This window comes from Schistocerca americana, chromosome 3 (genome assembly GCF_021461395.2).
Source record: "Schistocerca americana isolate TAMUIC-IGC-003095 chromosome 3, iqSchAmer2.1, whole genome shotgun sequence".
Lineage (NCBI taxonomy): Eukaryota > Metazoa > Arthropoda > Insecta > Orthoptera > Acrididae > Schistocerca > Schistocerca americana.
In genome coordinates, this window is record NC_060121.1 from 845,637,196 (window position 1) to 845,660,000 (window position 22,805).

The 22,805-nt window shown below is 46.1% G+C and overlaps 1 protein-coding gene across 1 annotated transcript in view; it reads right to left on the bottom strand.

Annotated features, from left to right (window-relative positions):
- The window catches only part of LOC124606434 (chromatin assembly factor 1 subunit A-B-like), a 51,945-nt gene extending 30,254 nt beyond the window's left edge, over positions 1-21,691 (bottom strand). The window contains exon 1 of the mRNA XM_047138416.1: positions 21,550-21,691. Within this exon, the coding sequence (XP_046994372.1) occupies positions 21,550-21,691 (142 nt within the window). The remainder of the gene's footprint in view (positions 1-21,549) is intronic.
- Positions 21,692-22,805: the final 1,114 nt, after the last annotated feature.

Below are 22,805 nucleotides of genomic sequence, written 5' to 3' on the forward strand. Positions count from 1 at the left end.
AAACTTCATCTGACCATCTCATCCTCTGTCTTTGTTTTCCTTCTAGGGTGGTTGCAGGAAGCATATCCTGCAAAACACCTCTATTTGGATTTGAATAATTTTCCAGTTGGCTAGCAGTGTCGTTACCATTGTGGGCGGGCATAGGGTTCAAGCGTCGTCCCCGACCATGACGGCGCTTGTCCGAGGCTTCTTTAGTTCTCTCCTGAACCAACTAATCACACTGAAAGGGGGGTTAGCCCTATTAGTGGTTTGTTCTTTTCGTCGCCTTTTACGACTGGCAGAACATACCGGAGGCCTATTCTTATTCTTATTATTATTATTATTATTATTATTATTATTAGTAGTAGTAGTAGTAGTAGTAGTAGTAGTGGTGGTGGTGGTGGTGGTGGTGGTGGTGGTGGTAGAGTGTGGCAGCTTAAGATGTTAATTTAATGTTTGCATTGACAAAAATGAATGCAAGGACTGTAGATGAAGTGACAGTACACTCTGTCGTAATGTCGTAAAGCAGCATCTGTGAGGCATTGCTTTGTGGACAGTGACTTTTCTGAAATGGAGTGGCATGCACAGACATCCAAACTCAACCCAATGGAACACCTTTGAGATGAGTTAGAACATCGACTACGCTGCAGACCTCAGCGTCTAAAGTCACTACCACCCGTGGTTTCGACCAGTAAGTAAGAACGGGTTGTCATTCCTACACAGACATTCAGACACCCCATTGAAAGTGAGCCCAACAGAATTCAAGCCGTCATAAAGGCGAAGGATGGACACACGCCATGTCAATGTCCACTAATAGATGTACAGGTAGTTTTGATCAGATAGTTTGTCGCTGTTAAGTAATTAAAATATGTTTATTCCATTGGTGTACACGTTAATTCTCTTCCGTACGTCTTAACAAATATTTCCGCAATTTTTCGTTTTCCTACGATCATTAGTATTCCAGGCGGGCTGTCTCAAGAAGGGAAAGATTAATTATAGCCACCCTGTGCACGCTGATGTGACGGAAGTCATGGAATAGCGATATATACATATACAGATGGTAGTAGTACCGCCTGCACAATGTACAAAAGGGCAGTGCATTGGCGTAGCTCTCACTTCTACTCAGCTGATTGGTGTGAATGGGTTATCCCCACATACGTAATTACAACCGCACGACGGGAATTACAACTTTGGACGCGGAATGGTAGGTGTAGCTGAACGCATGGGACATTTCATTTCGGAATTAGCTAGGGAACTCGATATTCCGAGATCCACAGCGTCAAGACTGTGCCGAGAATACCGAATTTCAGGCATTGCCTCTCACCAAGGAAAACGACGTGGCCGACGTCCTTCGCTAAATGACAGAGAGCAGCGGCGTTTGCATAGAGTTGTCAGTGCTCACAGACAAGCAACACCACGTGAAATACCGCTGCAATCAATGTGGAACTTAGGACAAAAGTATCCGTTACGACAGTGAGGTGAAATTTGGGGTTGATGGGCTATAGCAGCAGACAACTGACGCGAGTAACTTCAACACCATGACATCGCCTTCAGCGCTTCTCCTGGGCTCCTGATCGTATCGGATGTGTCCCACATGACTGGAAATCCATTGTATGGTCAGATGAGTCTCCATTTCAGTTGGCATGGTTCGAGTGTGGCGCAGAGCCGACGAAGCCATGGACGCAAGTTGTCAACAAGGCACTGCGCAAGCTGGTGATGGCACAATAATGGTGTGGGCTGCGTTTACTTGGAGACCATTTATAGCATTTCATGGACTTCATGTTCCCACATAACGACAGAACTTCTGTGGATGACAATGCGCCATATATCACCGGCCACAATTGTTCTCGATTAGTTTGAAGAACACGCTGGATAGTTCGAGCGAATGATTCGACCACTCAGATTGTCCGACATGAATCCCGTCGAACATTTATGTTACACACTGGCCATTAAAATTGCTACACCAAGAAGAAATACAGATGATTAACGGGTATTCATTGGACAATTATATTATACTAGAACTAATATGTGATTATATTTTCACGCAATTTGGGTGCATAGATCCTGAGAAATCAGTACCCACAACAACCACCTCTGGCCGTAATAACCGCCTTGATACGCCTGGGCATTGAGTCAAACAGAGCTTGGATGGAGTGTACAGGTACAGCTGCCCATGCAGCTTCAACACGATACCACAGTTCATCAAGAGTAGTGACTGGCGTACTGTGACGAGACAGTTGCTCGGCAACCATTGACCAGACGTTTTCAATTGGTGAGACACGTCTAACGAATGGCACCCCATACCATCACGCCGGGTGATACTCCAGTATGGCGATGACGAATACACGCTTCCAATGTGCGTTCACCGCGCTGTCGCCAAATATGGTTGCGACCATTACGATGCTGTAAACAGAACCTGGATTCATCCGAAAAAATGACGTTTTGCCATTCGTACACCCAAGTTCGTCGTTGAGTACACCTTCGCAGGCGCTCCTGTCTGTGATGCAGCGTAAATGGTAACCGCAGCCGTGGTCTCCCAGCTGATAGTCCATGCTGCTGCAAACGTGGTCGAACTGTTCGTGCAGATTGGTTTTGTCATGGAAACGTCCACATCTGTTGACTCAGGGATCGAGACGTGGTGCACGATCCGTTACAGCCATGCTGATAAGATGCCTGCCATCTCGACTGCTAGTGATACGAGGCCGTTGGGATCCAGCACGGCTTTCCGTATTACCCTCCTGAACACACCGATTCCCTATTCTGCTAACAGTAATTGGATCTTGACCAACGGGAGAAGCAATGTCGCGATACGATAAACCGCAATCCCGATAGGCTACAATCCGACCTTTATCAAAGTCGGATACGTGATGGTACGCATTTCTCCTCCTTACATGAGGCATCACAACAACGTTTCACCAGGTAACGCCGGTCTACTGCTGTTTGTGTATGAGAAATCGGTTTGAAACTTTGCTCATGTCAGCACGTTGTAGGTGTCACCACCGGCGCCAACCTTGTGTGAATGCTCTGAAAAGCTAATCATTTGCATGTCATAGCATCTTCTTCCTGTCTGCTAAATTTAGCGTCTGTAGCACATCATCTTCGTGGTGTAGCAATTTTAATGGTCAATAGTGTACATAATCGAGAGATCAGTTCGTGCATAATGTCCTGCACCGCCAACTGTAACGCAGTTACGGAAGGCTGTGGAGGCAACGTGGTTAAGTATTTCTACAGTGGGCTACCGTCGACTTGTTCACTCCATGCTACGTGGAGCAGCTGCGGTATAGCGGGGAAGAGGAGGTCCGTCACGATACTGGGAGTGACTTTTAGTGTACGTGCTACATGTCCAGCGTGAAGGTATTTCCAAAGGCACAATTTTCTGAATGGCTATGACCCTGTGGGGATGCCAACAATGGGTTTTTCGGAATCTCTCAGGTGTGTTTTGTCTCTGCGCTCACAGCATCATCATCAGCCTCGAGCACTGCCACCTTGTCCGCCCGAGCAGCCGACCGTTGCTGGTCGTGCGGCAGCCTCTTGCTGCTGACATAGGGCGAAATGATGTGAGATAAGGAGTCGAGATGGACAATCGTCCCGTAATACGCGCGACGGACGGGCGGCGGTTAAGCCGGCTCAGCGGGGCCCGACCGCCGAGAGATGTGACGCGTATCGCGCGTTGGCTGGCGGGGCTCTACGGGAGTGTCACGGCGCGAGGCGGCGGCAGCAGCAGCTGAGAAATGTTAACGACCTCAGACGTCAGGGTGCGTTAACCGCAGCGGCCGCAGCCCAGCACACCGGCTGCCCACGAGCTGTCCACCTGCTGCCGTTCATCCGTGCTTCCCAGTCGTGGCACACCAGTCTACCGCTTGTGTTGTGTTTTTTTACGACAGCCTAGGCAAGGGACGTTAATTCCCTAGTACGGCTGCAGATAGTCTCTGACCAGTGATACACAGGACATACCCACCACCCCTAGTTGTGTCTACGTGAAAGAAGTTATGAGGGGCGTTCAGTAAGTAATAGAACACTCTTTTTTTCTAAATCTGCTTGATACTATTCAGGATTCCATTACACAGTAATATTACCCGCTCTTTTGGCTACAAAACCCTATTTTTCAGCATAATCTCCGCTCAGTGAGAGCCCTCGTGGTACCACTCTACCGGTCAACGTCGGAGCCAACGGCTTGCTAAATCAGCAACCTCCCATCATACACGTACAGCTTCCCGCACATTGCATCCTTCATCGGGCAAACAGATAGAAGTCGGAAGGTACGAGATCCAGGCTCTAGGGTGGATGAGGAAAAAAATTGGAAATATGTGGTAAGGGCTTATGGGACCAAACTGCTGAGATCATCGGTCCCTGAGCTTACACACTACTTAACCTAACTTATACTAACCTACGCTAAGGCGACACACACACACACACACACACACACACACACACACACACACACACACACACACGCCTGACGGAGGATTCGAACCTCCGACGGGGGAGCCGCGCGGACCATAAGAAGACGCTCTAGACCGCGCGGCTACCCCGCGCGGCCGTTGGATGAGGAAGAACAGTGCAATGAAGTTTTATGAGCTCATCTCGGGTCCACAAACTTGGGTTGTCATGGAGAAGGAGAAGTTCGTTTGCACTTACGTGGTGCAATTTCGTGAGGGTAGCAAATACATGTCAGAGTTTGTCGTTGCGCCATGAGGCAGGACATCGAACAGAATAACCCTTGAGAGACCCGGAAAGCCGGCCGGAATGGCCAAGCGGCTCTAGACGCTACAGTCTGGAACCGCGCGACCGCTACGGTCGCAGGTTCGAATCCTACCTCGGGCATGGATGTGTGTGATGTCCTTAGGTTAGTTAGGTTTAAGTAGTTCTAAGTTCTAGGTGACTGATGACCTCAGCTGTTAAGTCCCATAGTGCTCAGAGCCATTTGAACCATTTTTTGTAGACCCGGAAGACGGTCGTCATTATTTTCCGGCGAGAGAGCGGCTTTGAACGTTTTCTCGGGCGAGAGGATGTGAGGCGCCACTACATGATTGAGGTTTTGTTTCCCAGTCGAAACGATACATCCATGTTTCATCGCCTGTGACGATGTTCGTCAAAAAAATCGTCATGATGAACCTCGTAAGGCGCAAACGATTTTGCACAATGGTCCTTCGTTGCTCCTTTATGGTCTTCCATTACGTGGTAAGGAACCCACTGGGCACGGACCTGTGAGTACCCCATTTGGTGGACGAGCGTGTCAGCACTACCAACAGTGACGTGAGGCTGTGCGGCGAGGTGTTTGAATGCCATTTATCGATCACTTTGGATGAGAGTGTCCGCACGTTCCAACATTGCAGGGGTCACTGCTATGTGCGGCCATCCGGCACGCGGGAAATAGAACAGCTTTGCTCGACCTTGTGCCTATGATGATAGACGCCTCATCGACGACTCACCGTGGTTTTGTTCACTTACAGGTTTCCATACACACTCTGGAAGCGCCAGTGAATATCTGTCATGCTCTGGTTTTCCGACAAAAAAATACGGTGGCAGCTCTTGGCTCGGAACGCACCTCAGTCAGAGACGCAGTTTTGAAGGCCATTTATAGCTCCGCCACTTACCGGAACTTCATGAAATCACAGAGGCTGAAACAGGAATATTTCATGATGTCCCACAGCAAATTGCATAGTTTTTCAACTCAAATTGGCCGAGAAAGAAAACGGTTTGCTTCCTTACTGACCGTCGCTCGTACACTGACGTCCGACCATGCCTCTAGGTGTTTCACTTCTATTGTCAGGTGTGCATGTTACACGGCATTCGATTATTTCCTCGAGTAAAGTCGCATTATTCCGCTGTAACTGGGTTGGACACCGGTGAGGACCGATCGGAGGACGTGATGGACGTCCGTTGGATCCCCACAGCCGGCCCACAACTGTAGTGCCCATCCACTGCAGCCTCAAGCTGTGTAACCGAAGCCATCACAGCCTGGAGGGGAGAGCAAAGTGTCACCAACTCGGCTCGCATCCGCACACAACAATCGCAGTCCCTGTCCATGCTAAAGACGGTGGAAAACTAAACTATGCAGATAGACAGACTATCGGCGTGTGCTGCGCAACTCTACTGTAGACCCTGAAAAAAAAAAACACAGGAATGTGTCTAATAATAGGCAGATACTCAAAAACTTAACTACCGAAGCACTGAGGGGAAACTACATAATTCGCCCCTTATTAGGAACTTGTGTGTGGTATATCGAGAGGTTGGAACAATGGAAAATTGTACTGAAATGGACCCCTACGGTCGCAGGTTCGAATCCTGCCTCGGGCATGGATGTGAATGATGTCCTTAGGTTAGTTAGGTTTAAGTAGTTCTAAGTTCTAGGGGACTGATGACCACAGATTTTAAGTCCCATAGTGCTCAGAGCCATTTGAACCATTTTGTACTGAAATGCAGGAGGATCTGCAGCGAATTGACGCATGGTGCAGGGAATGGCAATTGAATCTAAATGTAGACAACTGTAATGTGCTGCGAATACATAGAAAGAAAGATCGCTTATCATTTAGCTAAAATATAGCAGGTCAGCAACTGGAAGCAGTTAATTTCATAAATTATCTGGGAATACGCATTAGGAGTGATTTGAAATGGAATGATCATATAAAGTTGATCGTCGGTAAAGCAGATGCCAGACTGACATTCATTGTAAGAATCGTAAGGAAGTAGGTTACAGTACACTTGCTCGCCCACTGCGTGAATACTGCTCAGCAGTGTGGGATCCGTACCAGATAGGGTTGATAGAAGAGATAGAGAAGATCCAATGGAGAGCAGCGCAGGAGAGTCGCTCAGTAGCTCGGTACGGGCTTTTGTTGAAGTTTCGAAAACATACCTTCACCGAGGAGTCAAGCAGTATATTGCTCCCTCCTGCGTATATCTCGCGAAGAGACCATGAGGATAAAATCAGAGATTAGAGCCCACACAGAGGCATACCGACAATCCTTCTTTCCACGAACAATAAGAGACTGGAATAGAAGGGAGAACCGATAGAGGTACTCAAGGTATCCTCCGCCACACACCGTCAGGTGGCTTGCGGAGTATGGATGTAGATGTGGATGTAACATGTCACAAAATTGGTTTACTTTCCGACGCAAACGAAAACGCGAGAACAGTGGCTATTAGATATTAAATTTACACGCAGAAACTCAAGAAACTAAACTATTGAAGCACACGGATGAGGGATCAGCCTCAGTGCGAGCAGTAACTGGGTTGGCCACCGGTGAGGATCAATCGGAGGACTCGGACGTGCTCCTGGTTAGGAACTCCTAAACGTCACAAAAGCAGTTAGTTCCTTGTTGCTGCGTCTGTCTTGGTCAGCTACTACTGCCTGACTGACTCAGAAAGTGCGGGGGGCGGGGGGGGGGGGGGGGGGGGGCGGGCGGCACTTCCCTCTCTGTTGCTCCCACACCACCTACTTCGGGAGCTGCCCTATCTGCGTATATTGTTTCAAGGGTGTTTTTTGACGTAGAAAAATAAGGCGTCACTCCGAACTTAGCTTGGGCTTACTCATTCCGAAACCGTACACGGTCCACGTCAGTAACAGTATTCAGACTCGCTGCATCCATAAGAGAGGTGCATTCAATGTGACGGGGTATAGCAGTTAGTTTGTGTCCGAAGTAGCGGTGGAACGAATGGAAGAGGTCTGCTAGAGCCGAGACGAGGGGACAGCGAGCAGTGTGGCCGAGTGCGCGGACTAGCAATGCTAGCTAGCTGGCTGGCCCTGCTCGGTCCGTTTATCGCCGCAGCATTTGGGAGTGAAATGAGGGCCGCCTTGTAGCCGCCGTGTCGCCGGCCGGGCGCGCTCTCTCGTGTCGGCTAATAGCCGCCCGAAAACACCGGCCGTGATGAGCCGGCCGTAAACCGGCTGCCGGCGCAGCTGCCTTTCTGCGACACGCCGTCGCCGCCTCTCCTAAATTAACGTCTTCGGCACTCGAACGTGTTTACAACGGAAGCGAGGATTCGTAGCGGTGTAACACAGCTGGCCGTCTGCACAGGTCTCTTAAATTTAGCACGACACTGTACAGTGTCTGAAAGACTGAACCCTCGACATGTTACACTTTGTTTTCTGCACGAAGCTGTTTCTTTATACGCCAGGATACTATTTCTGTGTCTCATTAACACTCGGCAAGCCACCATTCTTCCTTCCTTCCTTTACTTTTTCATTCGCGTCTGGTGTGCGAGAAGAACGATAATTGCTAAGCCTCTGCAATAATTTCTAATTTCTCTGATTTTCTCAACGTGGCCATGTCGCGACATTTATGAGGCAGGAAGTGATTATCTGTCTGACACTTCTTGGAAAGTTGTTGTTGTTGTTGTTGTTGTTGTTGTTGTGGTCTTCAGTCCTGAGACTGGTTTGATGCAGCTCTCCATGCTGCTCTATCCTGTGCAAGCTTCTTCATCTCCCAGTACTTACTGCAACCTACATCCTTCTGAATCTGCTTAGTGTATTCATCTCTTGGTCTCCCTCTACAATTTTTACCCTCCACGCTGCCCTCCAATGCTAAATTTGTGATCGCTTGATGCCTCAGAACATGTCCTACCAACCGGTCCCTTCTTCTTGTCACGTTGTGCCACAAACCCCTCTTCTCCCCAATTCTATTCAATACATCCTCATTAGTTATGTGATCTACCCATCTAATCTTCAGCATTCTTCTGCAGCACCACATTTCGAAAGCTTCTATTCTCTTCTTGTCCAAAATATTTATCGTCCACGTTTCACTTCCACACTTGGCTACACTCCATACAAATACTTTCAGAAACGACTTCCTGACACTAAAATCTATACTCGATGTTAACAAATTTCTCTTCTTCAGAAACGCTTTCCTTGCCATTGCCAGTCTACATTTTCTATCCTCTCTACTTCGACCATCACAGTTAGGTTGCTCCCCAAATAGCAAAACTCCTTTACTACTTTAAGCGTCTCATTTCCTAACCTAATTCCCTCAGCATCACCCGACTTCATTCGACTGCATTCCATTATCCTCGTTTTGCTTTTCTGTCCATTCCGTTCAGCTGCTCTTCCAAGTCCTTTGTTGTCTCTGACAGAATTACAATGTTATCGGCGAACCTCTAAGTTTTTAATTCTTCTCTTGGAAAGTATGCGCTTGTAATTTTGAAAGTAAATCACGCCACGATGAGGCCACCGCTTCCCTCGTACCGTCCACCTCGAACTCTTCCAGCCACTATATGGAGCATGGCTTAGCGGGTACCTTGTACCACTACAAACTGGCCGTCACGAAATTAGACACCTCTACCTGCAGTCCACAGGCGCTAAGAGCTGTGATTCGCCCGTCGCACAGCTTTGTTGCCATACCGTTGGCAGTGCAGGAGGTCAAGGCCAGCCGAGTGTTTTGTTTTTCCGTGCGATATCGTATGATACACAATACACACTACAAACACACTACATGCAGTTCAGAACTTGTAAGGGGTGTCCCACGAGTATATGCCTAACATACAATGACAAGCAGATATAAGTAATGGACAGTGTCAAATTCTTGGGATTACAGCTTGATAATAAATTCAAGTGGAAGGAGCACACCACAGAACTGCTGAAGCGTCTTAACAAATCTCTATTTGCAATGCGAATTGTGTCAGACATAGGGGATATAAAAATGAAAAAGCTGGCATACTATGCTTACTTTCATCCCATAATGTCATATGGGATTATTTTTTGGGGTAATTCATCAAGCCAAGCTAAAGTTTTCCGGGCACAAAAACGTGCAGTAAGAGTTATATGTGGTGTGAACTAAAGAACATCCTTCAGAAGCCTGTTTAGGGAACTAGGGACACTAACCAGTGCTTCCCAATATATTTACTCCTTAATGAAATGTGTCATTAAAAATGTCACTTTTTCAAACCAACAGCTGAATTCATGGAATCAATACTAGAAATAACAATAATCTTCACAAGGATTTAAAGTCACTTTGTCTTGTACAAAAAGGTGTGCATTATTCAGGAACACACATTTTCAATAACTTGCCAGGAGCCATAAAAAACATAACAACCAATGAAATTCAGTTTTCCGCGCGGGATTAGCCGAGCGGTCTCAGGCGCTGCAGTCATGGACTGTGCGGATGATCCCGGCGGAGGTTCGAATCCTCTCTCGGGCATGGGTGTGTGTGTGTTTGTCCTTAGGATAGTTTAGGTAAAGTAGTGTGTAAGCTTAGGGACGATGACCTTGGCAGTTAAGTCCCATAAGATTTCACACACACACACACACACACACACACACACACACACACACACACACACATAAAATCTAACTTCTGCACCATTTCAGTGCAGTAATGTGTTCATTGTAAATAGGTATTATAGTAGTTGTATTACATATTTATTACGTTATAAATAATTAAAAACGCTTTTTTATTTTAAATTCAGTCCATTAGCATTTGTAAAATGACTCTTTCACATAGTGTTCATTAAAAAATGACGATCATTCCCCTTGGGACCTGTGCAATGGTACATTAGCTTATTTGTTTTAGTTGTAAATATTTGTCATGTATTGTTGTTTTTCTGACATGTTCTACACCCTGGAGGACCTCCTCACTACGGATCAATTGCAATGAAAGTAAATCTAATCTAATTATCAGGTGTGGTTTCAGTCTTCCGTGGAATGAAGCACTGATATAAGTTCAGTAGTGGGCAAAATGCACGAGCAAAGGCCTGCGCAGAGGGCGTAGAAACATTCGAAAATAATTTAAAATTTTCGTATCGAATGTACTGAAGTTTTTATTGGTCTGGATAACAGTGAACAGATCAGAAATAATATAACTTTCGCGCCAGTTCATAAAATGACAACAAAACCTTTTGGTATTTCGAAATCGACTAATTTCATATTAACAGTGCACTAACGTTGGCAGAATCTCCAAGAAAGGGGGACAAATGAAAATGGAAGTCTATGGAATTTGACGATTTTCATAAAAAAGTTAGTGCACAGAACTGGACCTACATACCACGACCGATGAGAGTATCCCGTGACTAGAAAAAATACAAGGTGATCATGGTGAAAAGAGTTTCATTGGCTCAGAGACCTCCGTCCTTTGTCTTCTCTGCTCACTTGATTTCAGAAAGTGTAAAGGTAGACAAAAAATTTTAATGGAATGCAAAGACGCTGCAGCAGCAAGAACGAAGTTATCTGTACGCAGTGCATTTACTGCGTGCTGGAGACGATACTGTTGTGGTATTCTTCGCTGAAGCTTGGGTTTCACAAAACCATACGCAAAATATATTTCGGTCGACTTCAAATGAAATATTTGCTTGAAAGAAATTAGAGTTCCTTTTGTGTAGCGTTTATCGGGGATTTGGGAGATGCGTGTAGTGACGAAGGGTCAGTAAGGGCTACAAATAAAAAATATTTCCGAAGATAGGGAATATGCTCGGTCGCATTAAGGTGAGCCATCTGGACTAAAATCTCTGCGGCGGTATACAGTTCTACCGCACATGAAGTCTCATGTTAAATAAATTGCGTTCATACGTGACGCGGTACGCTGATGATGCCTCGTATGTTACCAAAATTAATTTCCTAGTTTTCTTAGCAACTTTCTCGCCGGAAGTTTCTACGAGGTCCAACAGAAAGCATGTTTATCAGAGGCGGTATTTTTCGTTACAGAGACGGAACAGTTTCGCACCTCCACCGTATCTTATCTTTTACCTCGTGGTACTTCTATGGTTCCACAGTAAAATATGAATCACATCCGTCTATAAACTCTGAAACTTTTCAGTCCAAATAGGTCTGTGATTCTATTTTTTTCCACATGATGAAGTAAAAAAAAATTTTCTTCAAAATTTGTTGTAATGATAGTTGTTATTTTTTTCGTAGCAGCTGGCAACAATTTTCTTTCGAAAACACTCCACCATATTCTAGACTAAAAGTGGAGGTGTCTAATATTTTTTTCGGAATTTTTACTAACATTTGAACTATCACCAAATGGCGATGCTGTAGGACGGTGAGATGACCTTGAAGTGCCAATTTTCGTGGCGGCCACTACAGTTATTCTCTTTACTTTTCCACTAGCAAATGGAATGCGAAAAAAGCGAGTATCTGTATGCCTCTATATGAGCCCTAATTCCTCTAATCTCACGTGCTTACGTGAAATGTACGGTGAATCGTTCTGCCCTCAGCCGCAAATGGCGATTCTCTAAATTTTCTCATTAGCGTTTCGTGGGAAGAACGTCGTCTTCCCTCCAGGGATTCCCATTTGAGATCATGAAGCATCTCCGTGATGCTCACGAACCTACCAGTAGCTAATCTACCAGCATCCCTCTGAATTTGTTTAGTGTCTTCCTTTAATCAGACCTACATGGGTTGCAAAATACTCCAGCGGTAGTCAAGAACGCGTCATACTAGTGTTGTGTACTCAGTCACATTTGTAGATGAGCCACACTTCCCAGAATTCTCCCAATAAACTGACCATTTGCCATCGCCACCACCGATCTTACTTGCTCGCCCATTTCATATCGTTTTGCAACATGACCGCTTAGCAGACCTAGATCGTCGTGACTGTCGAACAGCGCACCACAGGTACGGCATTAGAACGTTACAACTGGTGTTGGATACGTATCCCCGTGACCCTTTAGTAATTAGTGAATGAACCGGTAATGAAATGGACTGCTCTTCGTTGTATCTTCTCTGCCTCTGTAATATAACATGCTTACTGTACTATGTGTATACAAAATATATAAAATGCATGGTCAGATACGAGACACTGCCTGACGGCCATAATTTTATCAGGTTAAATAAATGAATAAATACTTCTTGTAGCAATCCTGTCTAGTAATGGTTAAAGAAATTCAGTACTCAAATATGGTTCAAATGAGGGTTTTGTAAGCTGCGTCTCATCAGTGTGATTCTCAAAGTTGAGGTTGAGTTGCCGTTCAGAGGCAGTTACATATTAGATCGCGGAGCATGTAGATACCTATAGAAGATGCGTTCGAATAAGCGGGAAGAAACTGTATTCATTTCCGCGAAACTGGAGTGTGATTTTGTTGGTATGATTTCCCAAACTTCATAATTTTGAGTTGTTACCCGCATATTTTTCTATTTACTGACGTTTGCGAGGACGCTGCAAAGAGTTAGTTGGTTGTTCACTAGAGCATTTTAGCACGGTGTGCTTCCAGACCAGTGGTTACATCTTCCTATTTCTCTTACAAGGGAAACTCCCCATCCCACCCCTCTCTGCTTTAGTTGTAAAATGGCTCTGAGCACTATGGAACTTAACATCAGTGGTCATCAGTCCCGTAGAACTTAGAACTACTTAAACCTAACCAACCTAAGGACATCACACACATCCATGCCCGAGGCAGGATTCGAACCTGCGACCGTAGCAGTCGCGCAGCTCCGGACTGAGCGCCTATAACCGCGAGACCACCGCGGCCGGCTTTATTTGTAAAATGGCCCAGTGGAGAGCCCGTAAGATCCTGAACACAGGTCAAGCATGAAAACTAAAGTGTACTGAAATGTGAAAAAGGAAGCAAAATATAAAGTCAGCGGTCGAAGCTCGTGATGTACAACATCCAGTGCAGTGCAAGAACAACGGCGGCGTAGTTGTGTGGTCGCGGTATTGGACTGCAAAGCGGGAGATGCGTCTTCAAATCACACTTGTGTCCAACTTCTTTTTCACAGATTTGTGAATAATCTTCCAGCCATCGACATGACTGTTCTCCTTCTGAAGTCTTGTCAATTGCCATACTATACACTGGTTATATAACATGAGTCATGTCGTAGGAATATATTACCGTCACTAGTACATGTATTGGACAGTGAAACCAGGCGAGATGCTGCATAGATCTCTCATATAAATAAAAACAAACAAACAAATCGGTGTGAACTGTGCTACAAGAAAGGAATTCAAGAGTCAAAACTTTTGAAACGTCCTTACACTTGGCTGTTGCAGACGGACGTTACACCACGTCACAACTACAAATTTGAATACAGTGAACAGACACGCCAATGACCGGACGGATAGCCGTTAATTTTGAGAAAAGAAATGGGGCACGAGGGAGGTTTTAACGCGGATCTCCCCCTTCGCAGTCTAACACTGTGGCCACAGAACCACGACGCCGTGGCTGTTCAAATTCGCTCGATATTGCGTAGCTCGAGCTTGGACCGTTCATTGTTTATATTTTTCTTCTTTCTTCACAGTTCAGTATACCCTCTTCCTGTTTTCATGCTTGACCTGTGTTCAGTTTTTGGCGGACTGTCCATTCGGACATCATACCACTAAATCTGAGTGGGGTGCGATGGGGAGTTTGCCTTGTTAGTAGAATCGTGTCCCTACAGAGCAGACTCTGGTTCCTACAGGGCAGTAATTAGTTGTCAAGGCTGAGTCTTTGTAACCTTGTCTCTAGAGTTAAATCAAGGCTAGCGACCGTAATCAAAGAATATTTATCTAATACAGCAAAGGACACTTGTCAGACGATGGATTCAAATTCGAGCGAGCGGTCATTAAAATTCTCGTCCGTCAATACGACATAGGTTTCCCTTCGTTACTCTAAATCCACAAGGGTAAACGTCCGGATGGTCCCCTTCAAAACGGCATACTTGATTTCCTTCCCCATTCCGAACTTCATCTCTGCGCCTAAGGGCCCGGTGTCAAGGGGAAATCAGGCCCTAAGTTTTTTTTTTCTTTTTGGATTATAGCAGCGCAAACCCATCGCGCTGTAGCGCAATTACTTCTAGAAGCGGGATCGCGTGTGTTGCAACGAACAGGGACAGTGGGCCGCTGGTTGGACGTGATTTCACGACACTGAATACTAGAACAAGAGCCTTACAACGGGACGTACCACAATGAAATAAATGACCATATTGCGGGCTTCAGATCAGTGTAGACGTATGGCCATTCGTGGTCCGGCTGATACAGCATTCTTGGAGAGTGGCGTACGATTCTCACCCAACGCCCTCGCTCTGCCAAAATTTGGCGGATTTTCCCCAGAAGAAGCAGAAGAATGCATTCGCGCCCACGTGGAATTACTACAAGAAAAAAACTGATATTCATCAACGGAAGGTTGGGGCCTGCAACACAATTATACCTCTGGTAGCACTATATACAGTAGAAACAACGTAAACTCGTCAGACAAAAATTAAAGAAATATAAGGAACGAGTAAATACTTAGAATAGTTTTGGAACCAATAATTAGAGAGATAATTTGTACCAAGAGTCCAACATCAGAACTATACAAGCACACGGATAAAATTACGAACATTTTCAGTAAAAGAAGAATGAAATTTTGCTGACACATTCACAAAATAAACGAAAACTGAATCGCAGCAAAATATCTCGAAGTTGTCCATGCTGCCAGGGAAAACCAGGTGGATAAAATAAAGTGGAGATGGCCTTAGATAAGTCGGTACGACAGCAGATTATTTGAAAGATGGAGAGCAGTTTAGGACTACCGTGAAAAAACACGAATTTGTAACCACAGGACAAAATAACAGGGCTAAGTGTAAGACCGCAAGTGACCAAAAGATACGACTCAACGAACGCGTGAAGATAATTTGGGAAGAGAGAAATATGTAACCATACTAATCGCTGCAAACTACCCGCTGTTAGACTGAGCTAACTCACGACTCTGACTTCCTTACGTATCGTGATGGGTTCATTAGCCTTGTTTATCTACGTAAGTGATCTCAGACGCCGGCTGGCTGGCTGGCTGCGTGTTTACCCGACCTCCAATGACGCTGCAGTTGTTTGCTCTCCGAGAGGCTCGTGCGTGCCCATATATTTTGCGTTCAGTTAGGATCACTGACAAACATGACAAATTTAATAAACTCTACAAAGAAACCGCTGTCCAAGATACTTCCTGTGGTCTGTGAAACAACGGATGTTAGCCCAAACAAGTGAAGCTTTGCAATAAGGGCCGCTCTATGCTGTATTGTGTTTCAGAGGAAAACAGACCAACTTAACCCTGGTTACAAAGCAAATGGGAAGTCACCAAGCGTAACAGTTGCAGAGATTGACATCCAGTTAAGACGTACAAAAAATGCAAAACCGAAATACATATTTCGCTCTGCATTGACGTGTGCACGGCTATGAACCTACAGGCCGACAATAATTGAACTATATGAAATAAAATTGATGTGGGTTAGCTCCAGTTACGTTGCCTCCAGATCTTTTCACGAATCAGGGTAAGTGGATATCATCAGTTTCCACATTTATAGCTACTTGGAGTGCTACCGTGTCAGTCTTCGAGCGTGATCCTCCCACGTTAAAACAGCTCCGTCGAGCACAAGCTCAATTGGCTCATTCACTTCAGTCTTTGTTAGATTTAAAATCAGTTGGGGTCCAAGATGCGCATAGAGCAGCTTTTAATCAGGCCTTGGCGGGGGTGGAGGGCCTGAATTCGCGCCTCCTGGCGCTTGCCTTGGGGGGGGGGGGGGAGGAGAGTAACATCGATCACACCAGGGGTCAGCAAGTTAAAAAAACAATAACATGACATAAAAATACAATAATTTAAGAAGATCACATCATATGACTATGAGCATAAGGTCTTTTGGTAATTAACAGATTACGAAACAGGTAAAGGGGCATGTGCCACTATTAAATCTTCCGTAATTACACTACAAAATTTCTCAGTGCCCAAGTTGCAATGAACGCAACAAGAATTAAATCATTTAAGTGATAATGTTTCTTTAAATTAATAATAAAATCATGGTACTCCACGGCTCCGAGCACACAACCCCATACAAAATGCAACACAACCACAGCGACCCGGCGTACTACCAGAACCACCAGGCAGTAAACCAAAATCGTACTAAGCCAAAACAAGGACCAACCTCTGAAATAACGACACCTAGCCCGGGGCGGACAACAGACCAAATGCCGGGAAATCCATAAGAAACCTCAGCCAACTTAATACCAAAACAACAATTTATGAACAATATGCAAAACACAAGACCTCCCAGTCCAAAGGCTTCCGTTTAGTCGCGAAGGTGGCTCCGACCCGCCTACTGAGGTGCCAAGCGTCGTACGGAGTGCCGAATCAGGCTTAACCTTCGTTAACGGAGAGCGGAAGCACCACAAGACAAAATAAACTCCAATATAACTGCGCAAGGCAAACTCTAAGGAGTGCCACTCGAAGACTATGCACTTGAAGATCAAACATAAAGCACCCAGATTAACGTGCCGCTGAACGACGCACTTTCATCACCAGCTTCTAGTAGAGTACGGAGAGCAGCGTTCCCCATCGATATACATCCACGGGACGGTAAACGAGAATAGCAATTCCAGCGGCGGAGAGACAGGAGGATGAAATGACATCCCGCCGCACCTAGAAGGTATTTCAAACACAGGCTCGACAAACTCCAACAGGCGAGATTTTCCTCCCCTTGCGAATCAAGTTAAACGGCACACCACGCCGCTGTCCACACTATTAACCGTAAAATCACGGTCCGGTCTTCCCATCGGCCCCACTCGGCGTCCACACGCAAACAACCCCCAGCCGAGCCGAACTGTCTCCACGCCAATGCAGCCACCTCTTTCTTCCTCACACGCCTCCAGCTAAGCTGCGGCCAGCGATCACACACGGAAACAACCGCCTAGCGCCAAAGCGCCGTCTCAGTGAAATCTCAGCAGTAAGATCGATACGGACTTGGAAATAAGCGAGCACCGTAACAAAAATCGTCGTAACTTCTGAACGAATTGCGTTAGGACGTTCAAACTGCACGGTTGGCCGCGGGGCATGATGAGAATTGGTAAGCGTATGCATGGTTTTGTTTAGCGACGAAGCCCATTTTCATTTGGATGCGTTCGTCAGTAAGCATAATTGACGCATTTGGGGGACTGAGAATCCACATTTCGCGACCGTGAAGTCTCTTCAGTCTCAACGGGAGACTATGTGGTATGCAGTGTCCATTCACGGAATAATCCGTGCGATATTCCTCGATGACATCGATCGGTACGTGAAGATTTCGGAAGATGAAATCATCCCCATTATCCATAGCGATTCTGATTTCGACAAGATATGGTTCATGCAAGACGGAACTCGACCCCATCGAAGCAGGAGGGTGTTTGATGTCCTGGAGCAGCACTTTGGGGATCGCATTCTGGCTCTGGGGACTCAGAAGCCACTGGCATGGGCCTCGATTGGACGCCATATTCCCCGGATCTGAACACATCTAACTCCTTTTTGTGGGGCTATATTAAAGACAACGTGTACGGCAATAACCCAAAAACCATTGCTGAGCTGAAAACAGCTATGCAGGAGGTCATCGACAGCATAGATGATCCGACACTTCAGCGGGTCATGCAGAACTTCGCTATTCTTCTGCGCCACATTATCGCCAGAGATGGCAGGCATGTCGAACATGTCATACCCTAAATCCGAATATGTGCAGTGACGTTTGCATTTTGCATCAAGTGTGTGCACGTGGTAGTTTGTAATTAATTTGCGTTTTTTTCATATAGTTCAATTATTGTCCCCCTCTATTTTTGACTGAAGCTGTGTGCTGGATCCGCATTTGAATTCGGACCCTTACTGTGAAGGGGTGGTTTGTGAACAGTTTGTCACGGTGGCTCAGTTTGTAAGACTGTTGCCAGCAAAAGACACGGGTCTGGGGTAGAGTCAGGTTTGCTACATAATTTTAATCAGTTAGGAAGTATATATGTGTTTCTGGTTTTCTGGAAATGTCCGAAAGAACAGACACAATTTTGATCCTGCAGCCACTATGAATCAAGACACAGAAAGATTCAAATGGCTCTGAGCACTATGGGACTTAACTTCTAAGGTAATCAGTCCGCTAGAACTTAGAACTACTTAAACCTAACTAACCTAAGGACACACACATCCATGCCTGAGGCATGATTCGAACTTGCGACCGTAGCAGTCGCGCGGTTCCGGACTCAAGCGCCTAGAAGCGCTCGGTCACCCCGGCCGGCACACAGAAAGAATTAAAGACATTAGCTGCCAATGGGCATTGATTTATATCAATGGTGAAAGTTGAAAATTTGCGTGGGTCATGAATTCGACCACCACATGTATATAATTAAGCACACCAAGCTTGAACTCTTGTGGGCATCGGTGAAATGCTGCTGCTCGCATAGTCGCTACATTGTAGCCACAAACGTTTGTCTTTTGTCACTCGCAGGTAAATTACGAACATTCTATTTTCTGCTCACTACTGACTGTTCACGTGCTCTAAAGCTTTTTTTTTTCACGATTTAGATAATATCTTTAACTATATAAAGTACCACCCTAACATTTCCAGTGTGTCTGTTTTACGAAAGTTACAAAATCTGTTTTTAAAATTATTGAAATTGACCTTGCGGAACAAAGAAACAGCGAAAAAATTTACATCTGTGAAAAGGAATAGAACTTAATAAAACAAAGTAATTCTGTGTCAAAGTGTGATACGCTTCGTTGTTGTTTCACAAAATGGCAACTTGGCTCAAAATTTTGCGGAAATTAAAATGGCTAGGCAAGAGATGGCGCTAATAGGATGTGTGCTGACTTCGTTTTTCGGGTTATAACACTTCTGATTCTTATTTTACTTTGATCTTAATTACACACCTGATGGTGACAGCAGACGAAAAGTCGTCATAAACGATAATACATGAAGCGACACAAAAATCCATAATGATAATACACTTATTCAAGGAATTTGATTTGATTTATTACACAAAAAATTCTGCAAACTTTTGCCATCGTCGTTTGGTATTTACGCTAAGGTTAAATTTTTTTCTGGAGTTACCTCTCTTAATTTTTCTGTTTATATACAAGACTAGCCGGCCGGTGTGGCTGAGCGGTTCTAGGCGCTTCAGTTTGAATACGCGCGACCGCTACGTTCGCAGGTTCGAATCCTGCCTCGGTCATGGATGTGTGTGATGTCCTTAGTTTAGTTTGGTTTAAGTAATTCAAGATCTAGGGGACTGATGACCTCAGATGTTAAGTCCCATAGTGCCCAGAGCCATTTGAACCATTTTTGAACCTTTTATTTCTTTCTTTTTTCTCTCCTTCTGGCATTGTTTCACAGCCTCAAGCAAATTTACACAATGTACTGTACAGCTCGATTTCTCACAGCTCTTAACTTTTTATAGTGTTTGGTGATCTTGTCTAGTTACAGATTTATTTATTTATATTTGCCTTTGGTAGCACTCGTACAGTCCAAACGTACAACCTCTCAGAGTAATACTGAACTAAATACACTGGTCCCTTAAATTAACAATCAGATTTTATATTCCTTTTTTTACCAGCCGTTAACTCTTCACTCTGCACGTTCAAACATCTCTCCGGAAATTTCGACCTGCTGCTTACCTTACACATATTCAAATTTACTTATGGCCTTTAATCATGGCCATCCACTCAGTAACGTCACGTCAAACTGTAAAGCATTTACATTATGTTCTGCTTTATATTTAAGACTGCAAAGAGAAACATATGTAACAGAAGTTTCTTACTTTATTTCTATAGATGCATTTTAATATGTCTTTCCGTATTCTACATTAAATAAAATCCTGTTCTGCTTATAGGTTCTTCGATATAAGAAATCTCTTGACACAAAAGTGCGTTTTTTCAAAAACGGTGCTGGAAGAAGTCGACTGTTTTTCTTACAAGGGAACCTCCCCATCGCACCCCCCTAAGATTTAGTTATAAGTTGGCACAGTGGATAGGCCTTAAAAAACTGAACACAGACCAATCGAGAAAACAGGAAGAAGGTGTGTGGAACTATGAAAAAAATAAGCAAAGTATACAAACGGAGTAGTCCATGCGCAACACAAGCAACATCAAGGATCGTATGGGCAGAGGGGCGCCGTAGTACAGTCGGCTCTCAGCCGTGCTAGCGTGCGGAGCTGCTCCGCGCGCCGTTCGACGCTCCGCTGTCGGCGGTGTTTACTTCCGCGTCGCGGTGTTTGTGTCTATCGAGTCCAGTACTAACGTACACCATGGCGCTCTCGTACCGCCGTGCAACTATCAAAGTAACGTTTCAGGCCGAACATCCACGACCCAGAGCTTTCGAAGTCGAACAGTTCATACGTGAGGATCTACGTTTGAACCCCCAGGACGTAATCGGCATACATTTTTCCATCACTGGAAGTTTTGTCTACATCAAGATGTCGACGGAGGAAATTTGCAATGACATAATTCACCGTCATGCCACCGGACTGAAATTTAAACACTCTGATGGACATATGGGTGCTGTGACAGTCGCCCATGCTGGATTCGGTCTCCGGACATTGCGGGTGTTTGAGCTCCCGTTCGAGGTGCCTCAGGATGTGGTCATTGCCGCTTTCCAACCATATGGTACCGTCTTGGGTCACGTCGCGGAGAAGTGGCAAACATTTACGACCTACCCTGTATTAAATGGCGTCCGGCAAATAAAAATTGAGCTGACGAAACATGTCCCCTCGTACCTGCTGATTGGCGGTGTGAGGGCCATCGTCATGTACGATGGACAGCCACGAACGTGCGCAGGATGTGGCCAGGAGGGACATGTACGTTCCGAATGCTTACACCGCCGTTTAATACAGACGCCGTTACGTGAAGAGACCCAGGCTTCGACGGTCACGTCCTTACCCATCACCTACGCCAAGGTTGCACAGGACCCCGTAGTACCAATCTCGATTGCGCCAGCAGCATCGTCAACGCCACCCGCCGCAGCACAACGCGCCGAGGACACAAGCACGGCGTCGCCTCCAGTGCTCGCTTCAGGACCGTCCGGGTTGCAGACCGAAACCGATGTTCCTGTTGGAACCATGAACGTCGACCTCGGTGTCGTGACGACGTCTGCCTTTGTCCAGACGGGTTCGGCGTCAGACGACGGGCGACCACATTCTGATTCAGAAGGCCACATCAGAAAACAGCGGTCGCCTCGCAAACACAGGAAACGACGACGAACGCCTTCCGATGACGCCCTTTCTCAGACGGCCCCGGGAGATGTCGACCTGATGTCTGATGGTGATCTCCCACATTGCGTCCAGTCACGCGATGTGGCAGCAACAGGCGCCCCTCTTGTGACGCCTACTCGCCCAGCCAGGGACGTGTCCTCGCCGTTGTCAACGAATGATGACGGCGGTCCCCCTGCCACTCATGTTGCGGAATCCACAACACCCGTTCCGGAAGTACGTGAACGTCACATGTCCACGTCGTCAGCTTCCTGGGCCGACGACGTTGAAGAAGAAGTGGAACAGACTGCCAGCGTGTCTGCACAGGAGTCCACCTCGGCGACACTGGGGCTGGCGCCCCGCCAGTAATTATCACCACTGCGGGACCACCGGCGGGTCTCCACCTGCCGGCTACTTCTATCGCACGTTCTGCAAATACTGAGGATGGCCGTACACAGCAATATCGTATCGCCACGATGAATCTTGCCACCATTCGTGCCCCCCATAAACTGGCCATGTTCAGAGACACTATTTACTCTGCGGATGTAGATATAGCACTCTTACAAGAGGTGTTTGTGGCTGACTTCCTAGTTCCCACCGGATACAACGCCCATGCTTCCCCCGCATCCGATACCGGTAGCGGCGTCGCCATCCTGCTACGCGACGGACTCCCTGCAGAGGACGTCATCTACCTCCCCACAGCGCGAGGTATGGCCCTCACACTGTTCGGCGTGCGTATTATTAATATCTTCGCTCCGTTCGGCACTGGCCGCCGTCATGACCGACAAACTTTTTTTTGCCGAAAGCGTCACACCCCTCTTCACCGGTCCGCAGGACGATTTGGTACTCGGTGGGGATTTTAACTCGACACAAGAGCCCGCGGACCAACTCCCGCGACATTCCCCTTGTGCATCTCTCTCAGTGGTCATCGACCGTCTACGACTTGTTGACACATGGAAGAAGCTCCACGGAATTCAACCGGGCTGT